The following is a 21,347-nucleotide window of genomic DNA, read 5'->3' on the forward strand; positions in this document are numbered from 1 at the left end:
ATAAAATTCTAAAACCAATTTTTTTTTTTTTTTTTTTAACATTCTTAACCAGTAGTTGCTCATATATAGATGCATCAAAGAATTAAACCATATTTTGAATACTTGACAGAAATAAATTACTGTGAAAGTAAAAACATGATAAGTTTTTCTTTACAAAATTTCTTTAAAATATAGTAAAGATTGATAGAATAAAATAAAATTATTTGGTTTGATTTGATAATTAATATGATATAAACCCAGTAAATGTTTTTAATTAATGTGATAATAAAACTTAGAGATAGGATGGGTCAATTATTGAGCTAAAATCCTAATTTATTTAAAAAGGAATAAAAAAAAAGAAAAGAATTCATTGCCACTTTGAATTAGCCACTTGCATTTCCGAAAATTATTTAAGTTTATTTCCCAGACAAATGGCAGACAGACAGACAGAGACTTCAAGCTTCTCTCAACTTCTGATAAAATTCTTACATAAATGATATTTCATATTTAAATTTGAATATATGTTCATAGACCAATAGAAAAAACCCTAGAGTATATATATAATTGGCACACAAAGGAACCGATTAATTCAACTCCTAGTTAGCTGTGTGTACGTAGTATTGCATGCATGTCATCTACGCACGTGGAGAACTCAAAGGTAAAACCTCTTTTGGCCGCCGCCTTCGCAGTTTACTAAAGTTTACACTGGAGAGTGGGAGTGAGGATGAAGATGTCATCTTTTTTCCTTTTTTTTTTTAAAAAAAAGCAAATAATTAAAAGAATTTGAATGACCAACATGTCACTATATTTATATAAATGCTAGAAATAAAAATTCATGATGAGAGTTCATATCCAATAACCATCGGAAATGTGTTAATTACGGTTGATTAACAAGTAATTAAACATGCCCATTTTCTAGATTAATTAATTAATTAATTAATATATCATACAAAAACTACTTGAGAGACTATATTTCTTGTAAGTGGTCATGCATGCTCACCGCCACTAATCCAAATTACCATTTCATTTAAAAAAATTTTTAGATAAATTTTTTAATTTAGTAGTTTATAAATCTTAAATGATAAATATTGTGGAACGGAGATGGAACAAGAAAATTTTCCATTATGGTTGAGTTTGAATCCTTTCATCCTCTAAATGGTAATGATTACTACCTTGGAATTCCTATAAAATTTATACATGGAAGTATGAACTTGGAAAAGGGAAATGGCTGCGCATGTTTAAAACAAACTACAAGTCTCTTCGTTGTTTAACCTGAAAAGTGCATCTCCATTCTCTGTAACATGAAATTCTTGCTTCAAATTTCAATATCTGAATCTCAAATTCAAGCTATGATGTTGAACACACAATCATCCATCATTTAACACTTCTTTTTCCATCCCCTTGCTTTAATATACATATATTTTATTTTAAACATAGGATTGCTTTCCATCAATTATACTTTTCACTGTATTTGCAGCTGTAAAGCCAGCTCAAAGAGGAGGGCCAATTTTGAAAATTAAGAGACAGTAATCAGAAATTAAGGACATCTTTCCTAGAATCTTGGTTGATGAAAACCATCTTTTCACACAATATGTTGTATTAGTTATGGCGCATTCTCTTGACAAGATCAGGAGCTCAAATATTTTGAAGTGTTGAACTGAAACCCAATTAAAATTCAGAACCAATTAGAAAATTCATCAAAAAGGAAATTTGAAAAGCAAGTGCTTACTTTAAAAGACCACCAGTATCTCTGTCTCGTGTGCTTGAGTGACAAAGACTTCATAGCATGGGCAGTATATGGCCAATTTTCGTCTAATGGTGATGCTGATGGAGGCGCCGGCTTCAACAGGAGAAGAATAATGAATGTGTCCTTTAGTCAACAATACTTTTGATCCGTGAGAGAGAGAGAGAGAGAGAGGGAATAGTAGTGTGATGTTCACCCTTTGTCATGTTAAGGAAGCAATGATACCGAGCCAAACTGATTGCATATGCAAGAATAAAGTGTGATTTATTAGCTCAAAAGTTTTCAGAATCTTACTCCTTTAATGAATAATAACAAATACAGGATCCAAACTTCTAACAGAGAAGGTTTGAACTCAAAATTGTGGAGCTTCCGGCCCATCATCTACAAATATCTTTTTGCCTTAATTTGGTAAGCTGGAAAGTTAACAAACAACAAAAAGTAGAAATTACTATCAGAAATGTTGAAGACTGGATTAAAGATGCTCAAGGATAGGAGCATATCCAGATTAAAAATCCAACAAAGAAAAGAAAACTGCCTTTCTAAAAGAAAACCAAACTCCCCTACTATCTATCTGCCCTTTGCCATGAGACCAAATAAAAATAATGTTAAAAATAATACTAAAAAAAAAAAAAAAGAGCATCTCTCTAATGGGAAATGCAAGCATTGTCTCAAAGCCTGATACTTACGGCATAGTGCAGGCAATATGTTATTGATGGTTCACAAAATAATGACTGAACTCGGTTTAAAGGAATTGGGAAAAAAAATGGGAATTCTTTTTCCCCACTGTAGTCTAGCACTATTAGATAAAATTCAGAATTAGGCCACCTCTCCAACAAGCACATAACAGGACCAGAGGGAATAACACTAAAAAACGTAACCTTCTCAGTAGGTCCGATTGTTCCCAAATGACCCAAGCTACCACAAGATCTCCATGCAGCACAGACATCTTCCCATCTCTATGCTGGACTTGTACAGGGCTACCCTAGCACCTGATGAATTATGCTTCTTTGGATGCTGGTTGAAGAAATCAACACCAAATATCATCCTATAGCCTAGTAATTTTATTGAAGGAGAGAGTAAGTAGCTAGTTTTGGCTCAAGCACTACGCCATGAAGAAATGATGGATAGTTTGGGTTATTAAAACCATGGGTGCCTGACTTGTTCTTTCTCATTCTCTAATTCTTCTTCTGCTTATCATTATCATTATCATTATTTGGAGCCTTGGTTACTACAGTGCCTCATGTTAACATTCATAATGCAAGATATACTTGTAAACTGCAACTATACACAACCCTTCTTCTTGCACCATTAAAACCACATATTTTCAATAGAATTTTAGAACAATGCCTTGTGATGAAGTCATGAATAACGTTTCCTTTTTTGAAATGTACAATGAAAATAACTGAACAAGGGCATAGGATATGATCATATGATATTATTGGAAGAGGATATACATTATTGCAGGTTACACTTGGAAGGGCTGAATTGCTGTATTTATTACATGGTCAAGAGATCCTAGTTTGGAACTAGGTTAAATTATTAATCTTGAACTAAAATGGATCATTTTGGTCAAGGGGAAACTGTCCACAATAGTCGTTTAGATTTACTCATGTATTTAGGAATTTGTTTATGTTTGTTCTATTTCATATTCAATGTGAGTTTAGATAGCCCTAATAAGAAAAGAAAATGTCTCAAATCAGTTCATAAAAATGTCACAAAATTGATAGATTTGCTTTTGCAATTATGAATTATTTTGGCAGGTTATTGAAGAATGGATGCCTAGAATCTTCTTTCTTATTTTCTCAGGTTGCTAGAGCTAAAGTGTCTGGGGTTGATGATTTAACCTATTTCCAAACTGACATCACATGGTCGAAGGGAAACTGATATCTCTAGGTTATTGTATATATTATAAAAAATATAATTACAAAATAAAAGTATAATTAAATTTCACAGCTATATTAGATATAATTCATGGACATCATAATGTAATTAATCATGTCATTATTAATTTGACTATTATAATTTGTTAGGCCTATTGTTAAAATGAGTTTTAGATAATAAATTAATAAAACTTATAATTCCTTTGAGTAATTTGGCTAATCAATCTTTATAAGACATGTTTGAGGTTGTGCTCAGGCTTGAGTTCAAGAGTTTGATAAATGAGTTAAATGCGAGCCACATTTGAGTCTAATAGGATTAATCGAGCCAAATTTGAAATCTGAGCTCAAGCTTAGTGAAATCTAATAATCATGTTTGAGATCTTCAAAGCTAATGGATTGAAATAATAAATTAACCAGACAAGCTATACTTAATAGCATTAATGAAGCCTACGGGTCTCTACAAGCTCTTAACAGTTTTTCCAACAGCCACTGTCTAATGGCGCCACACGCACAGTGAAACAGTTGATGTTGTTTATAACATTATGCTACAATCATTGAGATACTCTGATTTTTTGGTTTTTGGTGGACCCTTTGTATTCATAGACATAAATAGAATGAAGAACATGTGCACTCGTGAATGCACATACACTTGTGGCTTGATATAGTGCCTTGCCAATGAAGTAGAAAACACTTGGTGAAGGTTATTAAATCCTTATAAACAACAATAGCATATGTAGCCAAACTGTAATGACTCATCTAACTTCCATGCATAGTTAGCACTTGAAATCATTTGAAAAAAATTGTGATAATAAAACTGAAAGAGCTATACCTCCTCCACTTTTCTGTTATGATGGCTCTTCATTTACATCACTGGAAACCATTTTGAGAATTCAGTCTGCCCCATGATGAATCAAGACCTATATCAATAGCAACCAAGAAACTATATTCATACAAAAACCTGGCAACCGACAGAAAATATACAATAGAAGAACAAGGGAAGAGCAAGAAAACAGGAAATTAAGGTGAAAAGAGATGATGGACTTCAAAATTATATTGGTTTGTGTTGAATCCTACATCGGTTGTGAAAAGGGGTAATGTGCCCCTCATATAGGTCATAGGCACTCCTCCCCCTCGAGCCAGCTTTTAGGGTGAGTTAGACCTGATCCAAATTTAATATGGTATCAGAGCCTCCCATCCGATGTTGGGCCTCCTATAAATGTGTCACGCACCAGTAAAAATTCTGGACGTGAGGGGTGTGTTGAATCCCACATCGGTTGTGGAAAGGGGTAATATGCCCCTTATATGAGTCATAGACACTCCTCCCATTGAGCTAGTTTTTGGGGTGACTTAAACCTGGTTCAAATTTAACAGTTTGAAATAAGACTCGTCTTGAAAAAACAAGTACCTGGACTTTCCCATGATCCAGTTGCACAGAGATTTGAAGTATCTCAACTTGCCAAACCCTTCCCTCAAGAATATCATTCACAAAAGAAAACAATAAGAACATCAAACAATAATAATAATAATAACAATAACAATAACAATAAACAAGGCCTGAAACATAAGTCAGCTCTCTCTCCCTCCCTCCCCTCCCCCCCCCCCCCCACCCGCACAGGAAAAGAAAGTCCAACTGTTCAAGGGTAGCAGATCCAGGAATGTCTCCATAAATCTAACAAATTTACAAACTACTAAAAGAAATCAAGATAGTAGCAGTATTAAATAGACAAATCATCTGAAAGCAGAAATGTTGGATCCCAAAGAAGGGGATATCTCACACACAAGGACTTCTATAAAAAAAACCTATAAATCATATTTCATATAAAACATAACTGACAAGCTATTTGAATGCTGAGATTATCAAATTTTGAAATTTAGTTATTTACAACTTCTGTCAGAATATTTTCAATATAAAAGAAAATAGAAATTTATTCTCATCTTGTGTACCTGCCAAATAAATAAAACATTATTTGCTCATATTGAATATCTTTAACTAGAAATGCAATAGAAGATCACGGGCTGGCGAAAGCACATGCATGTACAGAACCTCAAAGCTCCCTTTTAGTGCCTGAAAACTGTGCAGCTTCTAGTGAATCTGAAACAGTCACAAAAATGAACAAGGAATCAACTCACAATCAACACCCGTTTCTAAAAAAATTATTGGTATGACTACCAATTCTTGTTCCGCTGCATGATCCTAAAGAGGTGTATTAAACATCAAGCTTCTTGCAACTTCAAGGAAATGAGCAACAGCTTGTTCTGGAATCCCAGCAAAAATTCCATGTCCAAGATTAAGAATGTGTCCATTGGCCCAGCATATCTCACAATTCTAGGGAAAAAAAAAAAACATATGAATCCATCAGATTTAGAATTTTGGAAAATCAATTTTTTTTCTTATTTTACTCAGAGCTATAACTGCAAGATCCATGAGCCATTGAGATTTATCAACATAAACACTGTCCTGTTTTGGCATGCTTTTTCCACTCAAGTCATATCCAATATAGTTGTGTAGTAGCTCAATCAAACACATTACATCCTTTTAGAGATTACCATTTACTTTCTCTTGTTATACCAGGTATATAGCCACTAATACAAAAAACTAATTCAAGCAATTGATCTTTACAAAGAGAAGTATAACTGCAAGATCCATAAGCCATTGAGATTTATCAACATAAACACTGTCCTGTTTTGGCATGCTTTTCCCTCAAGTCATATCCAATATAGTTGTGTAGTAGCTCAATCAAACACATTACATCCTTTTAGAGATTACCATTTACTTTCTCTTGTTATACCAGGTATATAGCCACTAATACAAAAAACTAATTCAAGCAATTGATCTTTACAAAGAGAAGTAAACTTGACAAAGGAATTTCAATTCAAAAAGACTTTCAACAAACTAAATTTGAAGAATAAGGACTTCATTCCTATAAAAAATAAGCCTGGGCGCACACACACTGAATTTGTATACTCTCAGCAGGCAACATTACTGAATATGGTGGGGGAAAGTAAGTTAGATCACATAATTTTAATTTAGTTCACAAACTCTTCAATTTCATCAGTCAATGAACGAAGATTGAAAACAAGCAAGCAGGACCAGATTTCCTTGCACGCTAATCCCACTATCAGAACACTTCCTTCCATCTGACATATCCACTATCCAGTCTAGCCAGCTAGCCCAATCACATCAACTCCAGTTCCTTTTACACGCTCAAGAAGGACACCATTTCCATTAACGTAGAGAACAACTGGTGTTTTAAGGCTCTGACTGCTAACTATACTGAATAGTTTGCAATTTCAGAAATGCAGAAAATGCAATTCCATATATCCATTGTTTTTTGTACTCTTACACGTAGTTCAACCCATATGATGTTTCTGTCAAAATCAAAAGATATGGCAGTCCTTAGAAGGTAATTATGACATTCATGCATGCAGATAAGGAACTCAAGAAAATTCAAATTCCAAGACTCTATAAAGCTTAAAATTATGGTCCAGATTTTGTAGAAAAATACTATACAGTAACTCTTAGTCCTTCAAAAGTCAGATATTTATGCTTGTTTAAATAATTTGCTGCTGATCTAGTAATTTACAACTTCCAAGTCTCAGGAGTAACTTTGTGGTTTCAACTTTGCTGGAAAATCTGTCAAGGTGTTGTTTTTATTTTGTCCTATGTCTGTGTTGGTGTAAGATAATATTTTTCATTTTAATTTTCCTAGAGAGTCTAGATCCTCTGAGATTTAGGACCGTTAATGTAATCCAATCTCTTGAAGGTGGAATGAGTTTTGCATCTGAAATACCTGTGTTATATGCTTGCTTCCTCGTTTTTCAGTCCACAAAAATGCCTGAAATTTTGCCTCTTGAGTTGTGGGATGCAATTCTATCATAGGTGTGATGCTTATGGAAATTAATCATCAACCAAAACTCTTGACTTAATTTTTGCACTTCTGTTCACATTGTATGCAAGCTGTCCTGTGTCATTAACAAGATGATAAACAGTTGAACAATTAAAAGGAAATAACTCCATTATCCGTGAGTCATGATACCCTATGGCATGAAGAAAGTTGTACACGAATTAAAAGAACCAGATCTCACTTACTTGTTCACTAGAAGGCTCTGAGCAACAGTCCCACATGCTAGATGGTAGCTGTCCACCCATGCCCAGACTCCGCTTCAAAAACAATGCACTCAGCTATTGCCTGAGCCAGATGAGAGAAAATAGCCCTCAACATGTGGTGTTGTATGGCACAAACTCTTCATAATAGTCTATGTTGTACCTTTTCCACTATATGTTGTCCAAGGTGCTCCAATAAAACCCAAAACTGCAGCACATGCATCAACCTACAAAGAAAAAAGAGAGAGAGAGAGGAATATAGAGGTAAGAGTTATGTTTCATATAAGTTAAAATAGTGCAGAGCAACTATATTAGTCTACTTAGGGATTCCCCAACAAAATGGAGTTTCTCTAACTCAGTGGAAAGTAAAGCCTTTAAAATGGGCAACAAATGCTGGTAATGGTAGGGGCGAAGAGAAGGGGGGGATGCGGGGACCATGACCCCCCCCCCCCCCAACCCTCCTAAAAGTTCTCTCATATATATATACATATATTACTTCTAATCATTGTCTATGTAAATCTTTTGCTATTTTATTAATAATATAGATAATGTTAAATATTTTGAATTTTTTTTATTTGTCATCATATATTTAATAGATTTTTATTTTGTTTAATTATACTTTGCAATGGTATTTTTAAAACATATAAGATTGATTCCTTCAAATTTTATAAGCAAGGAGTATAATTAATTTTTTAAAATTAGTTTTAGATATAATATTAATCTTAAAAATTTTATTTCATGGGATCATTTATTATTTAGTAAAATTAATTATACACACACACATTATATTTTAATTGCAATTAAAATTTGAAATACTTGTAAACAAGCAATTAAAATTTGAAATACTTGTAAACAAGCAATTAATTTTAAAAAAATAATCAAGACATTTTACCATTGTTTTTTCAGTATATTAAAATATTAAAATGATAATTATAGATTATAAGTATTATATATGCTACCTATAAGAATTTAAACATAAAATTATTTTAATCTCAAATTTTTATATATTGTTGAGATTATTTCTGTAAATAGCCTAAATTTGTAATGATAATTAAGGATATGATTGTGTGATATGATTGGAATATGATTAGGCTATAATTAAGAAATTAATTTATTTTCTTACCTAGTATGTACTCTTGTGAGTAGTATATATACCCCAATTGACTTGAGAGAAATAATCAAGTATTTTCTCTCAAATCTTCTGCTTTCTTTTTTTTCTTTTCATCAAAGGTTTCATGCTATCAGAGCCAAGAAATTTGGTTCACTTTTGAGTGGCAGATCTGTCACCGTGCTTTGGTGACTTTCTGGAAATCAATTAGTCTCACCACCTAGCCCATTCTCCATCTGCTTTCCGGTGAAGCACTATCTCAAAATCCGGCCTCCACGCGCCACCCCAAGCAGCCTGTCTCCGGCCACGCGCAACCCATTCTCCATGCCAGCTTCCGATCTGCTTTCCGGTGAAGCACCGCCTCTAGATTCGGCCCCACGCGCCACCCCAAGCAACCTGTCTCCGGCCACGCGCCGGCGCGTGCACCATCTTCCGGTGACCATTTCATGCCAGTGATTCTTCCTCCAGCATCGCCTAGCGCCGACGACTCCAGCCCAGCAGGTCCGGACACCTGTTCAGCCCGCCTTCACACGCCCTCCGCCCACACGCGGATGCATGCCCCATCTTCTGGCGACCGTTTCACGCCGGCGACTCTTCCTCCAGCATCGCCCGACGCCGGCGACTCTAGCCCAGTAGGCCCAATCGCTTGCCCAGTCCGTCTAACGTCGGATTTACTGCTCACAGGCGCAAATCCTTCTTTTTTGGCAGATTCAGATTCAGTCTCCATGGCCCAATCAAATATTGCCCATTCTGGTAATTCTTTTACTTATCTTACCAAGTCTTTACCCATTGGTTCATGGATCCTCGACTCTGGTGCTTCTGATCATATCTCTAGTAATCCCTCTCTTTTCTCTACTCTTGTTTCACCTTCCACACCATCAAAAGTCACGTTAGCTAATGGTTCACAAACTCAAGTTAAAGGGAGCGGTAACGTATATCTCCTTCCTTCTATCCCCTTGACTAATGTTTTATTTACCCCTGACTGTCCATACAACCTAATCTCTGTTAGCAAATTGACTAAAGATCTTCACTGTTCAATTATCTTTACTACAGAATCTGTGGTTGTGCAGGACCAGAGTACTGGAAAGATGATTGGAGCAGGATATGAGTCACAAGGATTGTACTATTTTTCCACTTCTAACTCTCCAATTGCTTTTGTGTCTTCCACCTCCGCTGAACTCATTCATAGTCGTTGGGGACATCCAAGTCTGAACAAGTTACAAAAACCGATTCCTAGCCTCTCTTCCTTGCCTTCTTTAGAATGTGAGTCTTGTCAACTCGGGAAGCAAACTCGAGCTTCTTTTCCCAAGCGAATCAATAATAGGGCCAGTTCTATGTTTGACATTATTCATTCAGATATTGGGGGTCCAAGTCGGGTTAGTACAACTCTGAGATTTTAATATTTTGTTACCTTTATTGATGACTATTCTCGTTGCACTTGGCTTTTTCTGATGAAGAATCATTCTTATTTGTTCCCTATTTTTCAAAAGTTTTATGCTGAAATCCATAATCAATTTGGTGTTCGCATTATGATACTGCGAAGTGATAATGCAAGAGAATATTTGTCTTTATCATTCACTCATTTCTTGTCTATTCAGAGTATTACTCACCAAACTTCTTGCTCTTATACCCCACAACAAAATGGAGTTGTCGAGCGGAAAAATCGGCATTTAATTGAAACAGCCCGCACTTTACTCCTACATCACAATGTTCCGTTGCGTTTTTGGGGGGAAGCTGTCCTCACCGCCTGTTACTTGATTAACCAAATGCCTTCCTCTGTTTTGCAGCATCAAAATTCTCATTTTGTCCTATTTCCTAACCAAAATTCCACCCAGTTGTCTCTGTGTGTTTTCGGATGTATATGCTTTGTTCATGATCATACTCCTGGCAAAGACAAACTCCAACCCAAATTAGTTAAATGTGTCTTTCTCGGCTATTCACGGCTTCAAAAAGGTTACAAATACTATGATCCTACTACTAACAGATATTTTGTGTCTGCAGATGTCACCTTTTTTGAAACCTCTCCTTACTTTTCTTCTAGTCCAACACACAAAACTTTTGTCCCTAGCGCTTTGCCTGTACCTCTGACTCTTATTTCTTCTTTGCCGCAAGTGTGTCCATCTCCCACTCTATGCCACCTCTTAAGGTCTATACACTGTTGGTCTCACCCATCTGCTAATAATAATGACATTTCTCTCTCTAATGCAGGTACTTCTAATGACTCACCTCCAGTTGCGTCATCACCTACTTCGGTCATGCCTTCAACAACAGCAGCTACTCCTCCTCTTGCTCTTCGAAAAGGTATTCGCTCTTCTCGAAATCCTCATCCCATTTATAATTTTGTGAGTTACCATCGTTTGTCTCCTTCCTATTATACTTTTGTCTCTGCTGTGTCTGCCGTCTCTATACCAAAGACAGTTAGAGAAGCATTGGCTTATCCTGGTTGGTGTAATGCCATGGTTGAGAAAATGACTGCTCTGCATAATAATGGAACCTGGGAACTGATATTCTTACCACCTGATAAGTCTACTGTTGGTTGTCGATGGGTTTACACAGTTAAGGTGGGACCTGATGGCAAAATTGATCGCCTTAAAGCTCGCCTTGTAGCGAAAGGTTACACAGATTTTTGAGCTTGATTACAGTGATACTTTCTCTTCCATAGCCAAAATAGCTTCTATTCGCCTCCTTATCTCATTGGCTGCAATTAAGCACTGGACCCTGCATCATCTGGACATTAAAAATATCTTTCTTCATGGAGAGCTCGCTGAAGAAGTTTATATGGAGCAACCTCCAAGGTTTGTTGCTCAGAGAGAGTCAGGCTTAGTATGTCGTCTTCGGTGCTCTTTGTATGGGCTAAAACAGTCTCCAAGAGTATGGTTTGGACGATTTAGCACTGTAGTTCAACAGTTTGGAATGTCTCGAAGTAATTCTGATCATTCCGTATTTTTTCATTATAATGGTGATAGATGCATCTACTTGGTGGTCTATGTTGATGATATTGTCATTACAGGAAATGATCATGATGGAATCTCTCAGCTTAAGCAACATTTGTTCAGTCATTTCCAAACTAAAGATCTGGGGAAACTGAAATATTTCTTGGGAACTGAAGTAGCACAGTCTAAAACAGGTATTGCATTTTCTCAACGGAAATATGCTTTGGATATATTAGAAGAAACAGGCATGTTAGACTGTAGACATGTGGACACTCCCATAGATCCAAATGTTAAGCTTGTTCCTGAACAGGGAGAGCCACTTAAAGATTCTGCTAGATACAGAAGATTAGTCGGCAAGCTCAATTATCTCAGTATCACACGACCAGATATTTCCTTTGCTGTAAGCGTGATTAGTCAATTTCTTCAAACTCCATACAATAGTCACTGGGATACAGTCATTCGCATTCTTAGATATATCAAAGGAGCTCCAGGACAGGGTCTACTCTATGAAGACAAGAGTCACTCACAAATTGTTAACTATTCTGATGCAGATTGGGCAGATTCCCCTTCAAATAGACAATCTACTTCAGGATATTGTATTATGATTGGAGGGAATCTCATATCCTGGAAAAGCAAAAAACAGAGTGTGGTTGCAAGATCAAATGCAGAAACAGAATATCGAACTATGGCTTTAGCAACATGCGAACTCATCTGGTTGAAGCTACTCCTTCAGGAATTGAAATATAGCGATACTGGTCAAATGAAGTTGATATGTGATAATCAAGCTGCCTCCATATTACATCAAATCCAGTTTTTCATGAGAGGACGAAGTATATAGAGGTGGATTGCCATTTTATTCGGCAAAAGATTGAGTCCGGATGCATTTCTACTAGCTTTGTCAACTCAAATGATCAGCTAGATGATGTTTTCACAAAATCACTTCGAGGACCACGAATCGAGTATATTTGTATCAATGTTGGAGCATATGATATGTACGCTCTAGCTTGAGGGGGAGTGTTGAAATTATTTCTGTAAATAGCTTAGATTTGTAATGATAATTAGGGATATGATTATGTGATATGATTGGAATATGATTAGGCTATAATTAGGGAATTAATTTATTTTCTTATCTAACATGTACTCTTGTAAGTAGTATATATACCCCAATTGACTTGAGGAAAATAATCAAGTGTTTTATCTCAAATCTTCTGCTCTCTTTTTCTTTTTTTCATCAAAGGTTTTATATATTATTAAAATATCAAAAGCAAAATTTTATAAATAAATTAGTTAATTTTTAGAAAAATAAATAAATTATGTAGTTTTTTCAACTCTATATATATGTATCAATATAAAAGGTCAAATTGACCATTTTTATGATATTTTATTATAAATATATTATATATTATATATATCTTCCCAGAAAATACTTTTTTATAAAGTTGAGTAAATTCATTGAAAACATATAATTCTATTAGTGTGTGATCCCCTCAAGAATAATTTTCTGGATCCGCTCATGGGTAAAGGATTAAGTATGTCAGAGGACATAATAGCATGCACAATCTGGATGAACTTCCAAGGGCTAAAAAGAAATTTCCACAATGAGATCAGTTGTTTCTGACCTCTCCCTAAAGGATGCATATTTCTTGGCAAGCTTTCTGTAAACAGCCTTACACCTTCCTGCCTGGCACATCATCTATGCTGGAGGCCTATTTACAGGTTCTCTTCTTACAGCCTTAACCAAAAGTGGATCTGAATAAAATGAGAATCAAAGGAAAAAGTAAAGGAAGTGAGTGCCACATATGGCCAAAGAAAGAATTCAATCATGGAGAAATAAAATAGTAGTAAAATACTTAGAACTGTCAAGTTTCATATTCTGAATAAGATATACATATTTTTTTCAAAATGGATCTTTTTGAGCAAGAAGAAATGCAGACATTCTAGACACAAGGGCTATAATCAAGGAAAGTGATCAATTTTGATGAGGAAGATGTGAAACCTGCATGTTCGGGAATATGAGACACCAAGTCTGATTGGCGAAACCATGATTCAGCCCCTCTTGAATATTCTGAACCCCATCTTGACCATTAGACCATGTAAAATCATGTCCCACATAACCTAAGTCAATTAAACTCACGCCACGTCACAGCATCCTGAAACCATTCATAGCCTAAGTTGATCTAGGAAGCCCCCTTTTTCTCATTCAGGGTAAAGAATTTCATTAAAATCACCAGCCTATGACCAAGGGGAAGATCCAGGCTGTTTTAAATTGCAAATAAGATGGCAAGTAAGATGTTTCTGTTTCTCTGTTGGCCGCCACCATAAATACTAGACAGACAAATACCATTAGAAGAAATGTTAAAATCCAATCTAGTAATGAAATAGATGAAGTATAAATAAAGTGAGTTAGAATTGAAGACACTAATTTTAAATGATTAACGTTCAAATTTCACTTTAACTAACTGATTTACAAATGCAAAAATGATAACTTATTTTACCAATGAAATTAATTTAATTTGCAAGATGAATTACATATTCAAAACATATAAGAGAATGAGATATTGCTCAAGAGCAGCTAAAACCTAGAGAGCCCTCTCTATCTGCTGTCCAGTCCACAAAAATAAGTGCAAAACTTCTCTTTTCTTCCTACACAAAACCAGATATAACACTGACTTATCTCAAACTTCTATTATAAACTATGAAGTAAAGAATCACCCACTATACAAAATCAAGTGGGTAGGAAAAGAAAAAAGTAAAGAAGTAAACAGGAATTTTTAAATTCCAAAATTTTGGAAGACCATCAGCATGACTTACCTTAACACGACATAAAGCAAAAATCAACTAACCAAGTCTAAAAGAGCTGGAAAGCCATTATTGCAGAAAGAGCAATTGATCAACTGAAAACATCCCAATCAGTATCTAGCCCTTTCTGGCTTACCTAGAGTTATCAAAAGATTTACAAGTGATGATATAGATATCCCAAATTATACCTTACCAAGCACCCAACACAACTTTCATTCTATAGAGCAGTCATTTTTAGTATATATTACTGTCAGTTGCATTTATAAAAATCATGCTCCAAAGTACACCAAAGAATTGCCTAGGAAAACTATCCAACTTCTATTTTAACAGTATGATCCAACAGGCCTGATGGCTTCAACTTTTGACAATAATCAAAATTTAAGTCAGCAGTTGCTTAAGAATACCAAAGAAAGGATTTAAACATATATGCATCTCCTACTTCCATTACCCCTTGAACATGACAAAGAAAGCTAGTTAACTATGGCATCACACTTGAAACTTGATTAAATTAATTTCTCATAAAAGCAAAACACTGGTTACTGAGTAAAGTTATTTGTAAAGTTCGGCTTTACATCACAACCTCTATTAAATTTCTCCATGTTCAGAAAAATGTATCCTGAAACAACAAAGAACTTTCACTCTCAAAAAAAAAAAAAAAAAAAAAAAAACAGCTCCATCCACATACAAAAAGGTTCCAGTCCATCTGGAAGTAGATCATTGAAAGAAAAGATACAAGAACATATATGAAGTCACCTTAACAAGAAACAGACACAACAAAACACCTGCTCTTTATTTGGTTTGGAGATTACCAGTACATGAGACATCTCTAGGACTAGGGCAGCTATTAAAATGAATTCCTTCATGAAGCGATCAAGAAAGAACTGAGCAAATTATTAAACTCCAATGTTATTCAGTAACTCAGATGCTAGAGAAGCCCTTCAAGTAAGAAATGGCCACCATTTGCCAAACCCAAAGCCAAGGTGAGACTGTTCATCTTTATTGCATTTATTTCTTACTTTGTCAGCAATAATGGTGTAGTTTGAGCTGCTTACATCCCTTGAGTAGCAAAACTTACCATCATCATATTTGTAGGCCTGCTGTGTACTTCCAACTCCACTGACCACCAAGTTGTTCTCTACAACCATAGAACCCTGCGCACTCTGCAGATTTTTGAGTGAGCCGGTGCCAAATCTAAAACCAGCATCTTTTGATTTCTTCTCATTGAATCCCAGTGTGAGGTTTGTTACATAAAAGGAAGTGCCATTTCCTTGATCCAAAAAGTTTGAGTACAAGTCAATACTGAAGTCCTTTAATGATCTGAATGAATGAACAGAAGAGGTAAGCTTTCTGAAAGAAACACTGTCATTAAAATTAATTTTCTGATTCACAATTTGCAAATTCCCATCATCACCCAGCTCCATTGAGTTGATATAACTGAAATTTTGATTAAAACGGGTAGTGATCTTCCCAAGAGAGGACTTTACCCATCCCTTTGAGGATATGGACCTCCTAGCCGTTGATAAGAATGTCCCATTTAAATCCTTGAAACTGGAGATCAAAGAAAAAACAAGAGGCGTATTCTCATGTGTCAAAACTTTTCCTTCAGTTTTTGTGCTCTTATGGTCCAACCAAAGATGCAAATTGGCATCTATGTACCAAACATTCAAAGCATTGGTGACACTAAAACCTAACTCATGGGTCTTGCCATCCAGTAAACTCCCTAAAAATGGTGTTATTTCAATATCATAAGAAGGGAGATTGAATGAACCAATGGCAGTAATGGGTCTCCACAGGAGAGGATTGATCCCACCCGTATAAATTACAGTAAAAGGCCAAATTGCACCAACAATCTCTCCATCAAGGCTAACCACAACCTCCCTAAATGGACCATTTCCAGGGGTACTAGTAAGATTATTCGCAATAATATACTCGTTAGGATAATTTGAATACCAAAATTCATCATTCTCATGAAAAGAAACATAAACCTCCAATACAGCTCTATACACATTTTGAGGAATCTTAAATTTCTTCAACTGGGTAGCAGTTGAATTCACAATTTCATACCACAATCCATCATTCAATGGCAGATCTCTTGAAAAGGGTAAGATCAAATCAGCCTTAGAACCATGTGCACCTTTAATATTATTCAAGCCATCCTCGTAATATCTCAATTTCTCGTCAGCAGGATAAAAATAAAGAGTTATATTCACATGGTAGACCCCAGTATAGGTACTATCAACAAGATTACCAACATAAACAGCAAGTTCTTGGGTCTCATTCTTAACAAGCAACGAATAGTACCTTGTTATGTCCTTCTGCACAGACCAAAAAATCCCTGTTGCTCTTGGCTCCGCAGTGCAGCTTCTGAGAAGCTCTACCCCACCTAACCAAACCCCAAAAATGCGATCAAATTGCCTTCCTTTACAAGTTGCATTCCATTCAAGGACAATTTTGGAGAAGTGATGAGATGGGCAATGAGAGGGAGGAGTGTAGTTGGCAAGAACTGGAGGTTTGCCATATGTATAGCCAAAATCTTGCTGGAGAATAGTGTAAGCACAAGATTCAACCTTAGGGACATTGATGGGTTTAGTTACTTCAAAGTAAACAGTTGGTGGGGTGTCATCCAGGGGTTTGAAAGCAATAGTGGAGGCGGGTTCAGCAAGGAGGCTGTTGGCTTTATGAATGTTCGCTGTGGAGGGGACTGGATGGAGGAGGAAGAAGAAGAACAGGAGGAGAGATGAGAGAGAGGTAGCCATGAATGGTTGTGTGTAGTTACTTTCCAAGAGGAGACCCAACCTTGGAATGAAAGAGAGGGCAAACTTTTTTATTTTTTATAAAGCCGTGGATGATAACGATGGTGAGTTAAAAAAGATTGGGTAAATACATACATATGAAAATTATATAAGAATTATTTAAAAATCTAAATTTATAGAAATTATAATAATTAAATAAAATTAATCACATTAAAAACAATAAAAAAAAGAAAGTAATTTTTAATAAAAGTTAAAATGCAGTGAATAAAAATTTAAAATATAATTGTTAATTCTTAAGATAATTTATAATACTAACACCATTTAGTTTTGATAATTAAAAGAATAATTTTTAATACTATCTCCATCTTGGAATAATTATTGTTTAAAATTTCTGTTATTTTATATTATTTATTATTTTTAAAATTTTAAAATAATATTTATTTTTATTTTTTATATGTGCTCTTACTAATTTTTATAAATATAATATGATATTTTAAATAAATTATTATAAATTTTTTAGAATTAATACTATTAATTAATTTTATGAATAAACATTACACGATTTAAAAATGAAACATTTATATATTTATATAAGGTAACATAATAATATAGATATATATTTTCAAAAATGGGAATGAAATTAGGGCAAATGTAGTAATGCTTTGTAGGACATTAAAATGCTATGAAAATACATGGTAAAAAAAGAGAATAACTTATAATTGTTATTTTATTTTTATTGGAATCATGTGAGGTAAGGCTGAGTATTCTTATTTTGTTTTATTTTATTTTATTAATTATGTAATACAATATTTTAAATAAGGCAATATATTTTCTAAAATGGGAATACTGAAATATAGTAAAAAATCTGCTTGTTATCTTAGAAAAGGAAAAGAATATATTAAATCTATAACTAATTATTTAATAATCCTAAATTAGGTTATAATTGAGAGGATGAAATTGGCATCTCTTATTAAATGCATTGGACAGTGGCTTGCTCACTTGTGTAAACTCCTAAGTAGATTTTTTCATTCTTTTTAAGAGATTCAATAAAGACACCATTTTAAAATTGAACCAGATTCGTTGTTCAACAGAAACACTTGTACAGAAATACATGGAGAGTCTAACGTTGATCCAATTCTGTAAGTATCTAGCTTACTACCCCTAGTACACTAAATTGTTAAAATACGTAGTCCTGCATGTATTCATCCCAAACATGTGCAGCTTCATAGATTGCAATCTAATGTCAAAATTCACAAAGTACCGTTTGCTTAAGCTAGGCTACTCTCCAGCTTGTAGCATAATAATGATGGTTCAGCAAACCAGAATCTTAGTGCACAGATAAGCAAGTCTCCACTGATTATGTTACCACATGAAACTAAAAATAAGTTTATCTATCAAAATTAGACCCTTTTATATAATAAAAGCAAGTTTCAGAAGCATCTTCTGTACGAAGACTGCTTAAAAGCCAATGTTAATATATAATTTGGAGAAAATGAATGCCAAAGTCCATGATCATTGCTTGTGTTTACATTTTTTACTCCCTATACAAGTAAAGATTAAGTTTTTCAATGCAAACATAATTTCTCAATTAGCATTCCTTACTAACAAATCTCTAATTTCGTAAGTCTAACCAAATAGGAACTAATCCATTGATAGAGAGGAAAGCCGCACGCCAAGTGTGTAGCGAGTACCCACTGCAAAGCATCATACGACGTCTTCAAAACGCACCGTTTTATGGATTTTTTGAAAAATAATAGAGCAGGAACGATGTCGTCCGGCGATTTGGATTTACATTTCCCTGTTAGAATTTGGGTCAGTCTCAGTGTCGCCTCATGATTCGGACAAATGTTGATGGCTCAAGATCTTTCCTTCTCTAAAACCCTAAACCCTACGTTCTCTCCATTACTAATCCACCCCAAAACCCTGACTATTAAACCCCAATTACTCTCTACTGTGTCGCTTTTCCGCCGAAATGCATCTTCTCGGCGAGAAATATGCGCATTCGCTGGCAGGAGCAAGAAGAAACCCGGAGGGACCTCCCCAGGTCGAATCGATGGGAACCCGGAGTTCCGGAGGCAAGCTAAGCGCAGTGCGCGACAGAAATCTCGGAAGCTGGCGGAGTCCCTCTTCTACCGATTGAAAAACCCGAATAAGAACTACGCCGATAACTTCTCAGAGGAGGAGCTGAACTTAATAGGTCTCGGGTACGACCGGATGGTCAGGTTCATGGATAAGGACGACCCAAATCTCAAACACCCTTATGATTGGTACAAGTATGGCGAGTTCGGACCGTACTCGTGGCGGGGAGTGGTTGTTGGGGACCCGATAGCAGGTCGTTTCACTGATGAGCGGGTAACTATGTATAGCGAAGTCAAAGACCAAGAAGAATGGGAGAAGATTGAGCAATTTGAAATGGAGGTTGATTTTGGAGAGAGATTGAAAATTTTGGATAAAAATGTTGGCTTTAGGCATTATTGGGTGTTTGTTAGGCATCCAAAATGGAGACTAAGTGAACAACCATGGCAGCAGTGGACATTGGTGAGTGAAGTAGTTCTGGAGGCTGGTAAACAGAGGATAGATAAGTGGAATTTGATGGCTAGGTTGGGGAATTATACGAGAAAATTGATAACACAATGTGCTGCTTGGTTTAGGCCAGATATTATCTATGTGAAGAGGCCGGTTTATCAATGTAGGTTTGAGCCTCAGGAGGACTTTTTCAGGGCTTTGACGCCATTGTTAGATCCAAAAACAGAGAGGGATTTTATGTGTGAGTTGAGGAATGAGGATAATGGTGGGAGTGTGGAAATGTGTACATATTATGAAGGCTTGTGTAAGATTGTGAAGGTGAGTCAGAAGGCATTTGTGGATGATGTGGTGAATGCATATGAGAAGTTGAGCGATGAGAAGAAGTCTGACTGTTTGGAGTTCTTGCTCAAGAACCATCCGGTACTGTTGTTGCATCCATATACCAAGGAGTGGAAGGCTAAGTTGGAGGAAATGGAGATGGGCTGTGATGCACCAGATGAAGATGATGATCATAGTAATGAGAATGAGTTCACTGATTGGATTGAGGATTATGGGGAAGGTGACACTGACAATGATGATGATGATCAAGAGGATGTGGTCGTGGACATGGAAATAGGCAAGGATGATGGTGTGTCAGGAACTGAAGTGGAGGGTTTGAATGAAGATGCAGATGAGGAAGAAGATGAGAGATACTGGGAAGAGAAGTTTAGGAAGGAAGTGAGTAGTGCAGAAGCAATGGAGAATCTAGCTAGATGGAGTGTAGAGACAACTACCGAATTGTACAAGAAGCAGTTGAAGGCAATGGAAAAGCAGGAAAAGGTCAAAAATGAAGATGGAGATGAAACTGCCTTGAGAGGTGTTAGAGCAAAAGTGAGTCCAAAAGAATGGGAAATTGCAGGAATTGGTAGATGGAGGAAGAGGGTTAGGAAGAGTAAAATTCCTCCGGAGTTGTTCTTGCGAGCAGCAGTTAGACCCTTCACCTATAGGAACCTTGTCAAGGAGATAGTTTTAACAAGGCATGCAATTTTGGATGGTGAAATTGGTAGGAAGGAATGATGCACCGAGTTCTTGAATTTCTAGTTCCATTTTTATAAGAGGTTGGTTTTATTGATTTGTCACAGTCCCAAATGATAGTAATGTAATATTTTCCTCCTCAGAATGATTGCAGTATACCAATAAAAAACAGATACATCAAGACAGTTTCTGATGACCAGTAGTCTAGCATAACCATCAACAAACTCGTAAAAACATCTTTCGACTACAGAGGTCAAAAACAAACAATCAATTCAATTATTCTACGCAGTTCAAATGCCTGAAATGCCACCTTACAGAATAGTTCAAAATAATATAAATGTGTGTGTCAGAGCCTGTAGAAAAGAAAAGAAAAAGAAATTATTGAATTTAAGCTCTTTCCTTCATTTTCAGAAAATTCATAAAACAACTACCTCTTTTGTTTTTTGTATCAAAATTCAGCGCAATTGAACTTCAAGTTTTCTGCTTATATTTAGCACGCATATTTA

General features: G+C 35.6%; 2 protein-coding genes across 9 annotated transcripts; one reads left to right on the forward strand and one right to left on the reverse strand.

Moving 5' to 3' along the window:
• Nucleotides 1–1,966: 1,966 nt before the first annotated feature.
• LOC110602506 (peptide-N4-(N-acetyl-beta-glucosaminyl)asparagine amidase A) lies at nucleotides 1,967–17,388 on the reverse strand. Of its 8 annotated transcripts, none has more exons than XM_043950997.1 (10): nucleotides 15,358–17,388; nucleotides 13,746–14,074; nucleotides 13,369–13,498; nucleotides 7,872–7,935; nucleotides 7,694–7,793; nucleotides 7,395–7,561; nucleotides 5,548–5,929; nucleotides 5,009–5,066; nucleotides 4,433–4,520; nucleotides 1,967–2,136 (listed from the first exon to the last, which is right to left on the reverse strand). In XM_043950997.1, exon 1 carries the CDS (start codon nucleotides 17,302–17,304, stop codon nucleotides 15,487–15,489), a length of 1,818 nt encoding a protein of 605 aa, XP_043806932.1. In that variant the 5' UTR covers nucleotides 17,305–17,388; the 3' UTR covers nucleotides 1,967–2,136; nucleotides 4,433–4,520; nucleotides 5,009–5,066; nucleotides 5,548–5,929; nucleotides 7,395–7,561; nucleotides 7,694–7,793; nucleotides 7,872–7,935; nucleotides 13,369–13,498; nucleotides 13,746–14,074; nucleotides 15,358–15,486. The 8 variants fall into 8 exon arrangements, with proteins under 8 accessions (XP_043806932.1, XP_043806930.1, XP_043806931.1 ...); XM_043950995.1 differs by having other exon boundaries at nucleotides 7,395–7,566; XM_043950996.1 differs by lacking the exon at nucleotides 7,395–7,561.
• A 1,695-nt stretch (nucleotides 17,389–19,083) lies between these two features.
• Nucleotides 19,084–21,026, forward strand: LOC110602460. Its single transcript, XM_021739990.2, has one exon. The coding sequence runs from the start codon at nucleotides 19,147–19,149 to the stop codon at nucleotides 20,881–20,883; it is 1,737 nt and encodes a 578-aa protein (XP_021595682.1). The 5' UTR covers nucleotides 19,084–19,146; the 3' UTR covers nucleotides 20,884–21,026.
• The last annotated feature ends 321 nt before the right edge of the window (nucleotides 21,027–21,347 follow it).

The sequence above is a fragment of the Manihot esculenta genome, chromosome 15, assembly GCF_001659605.2.
Source record: "Manihot esculenta cultivar AM560-2 chromosome 15, M.esculenta_v8, whole genome shotgun sequence".
NCBI classification, from domain to species: Eukaryota; Viridiplantae; Streptophyta; class Magnoliopsida; order Malpighiales; family Euphorbiaceae; genus Manihot; species Manihot esculenta.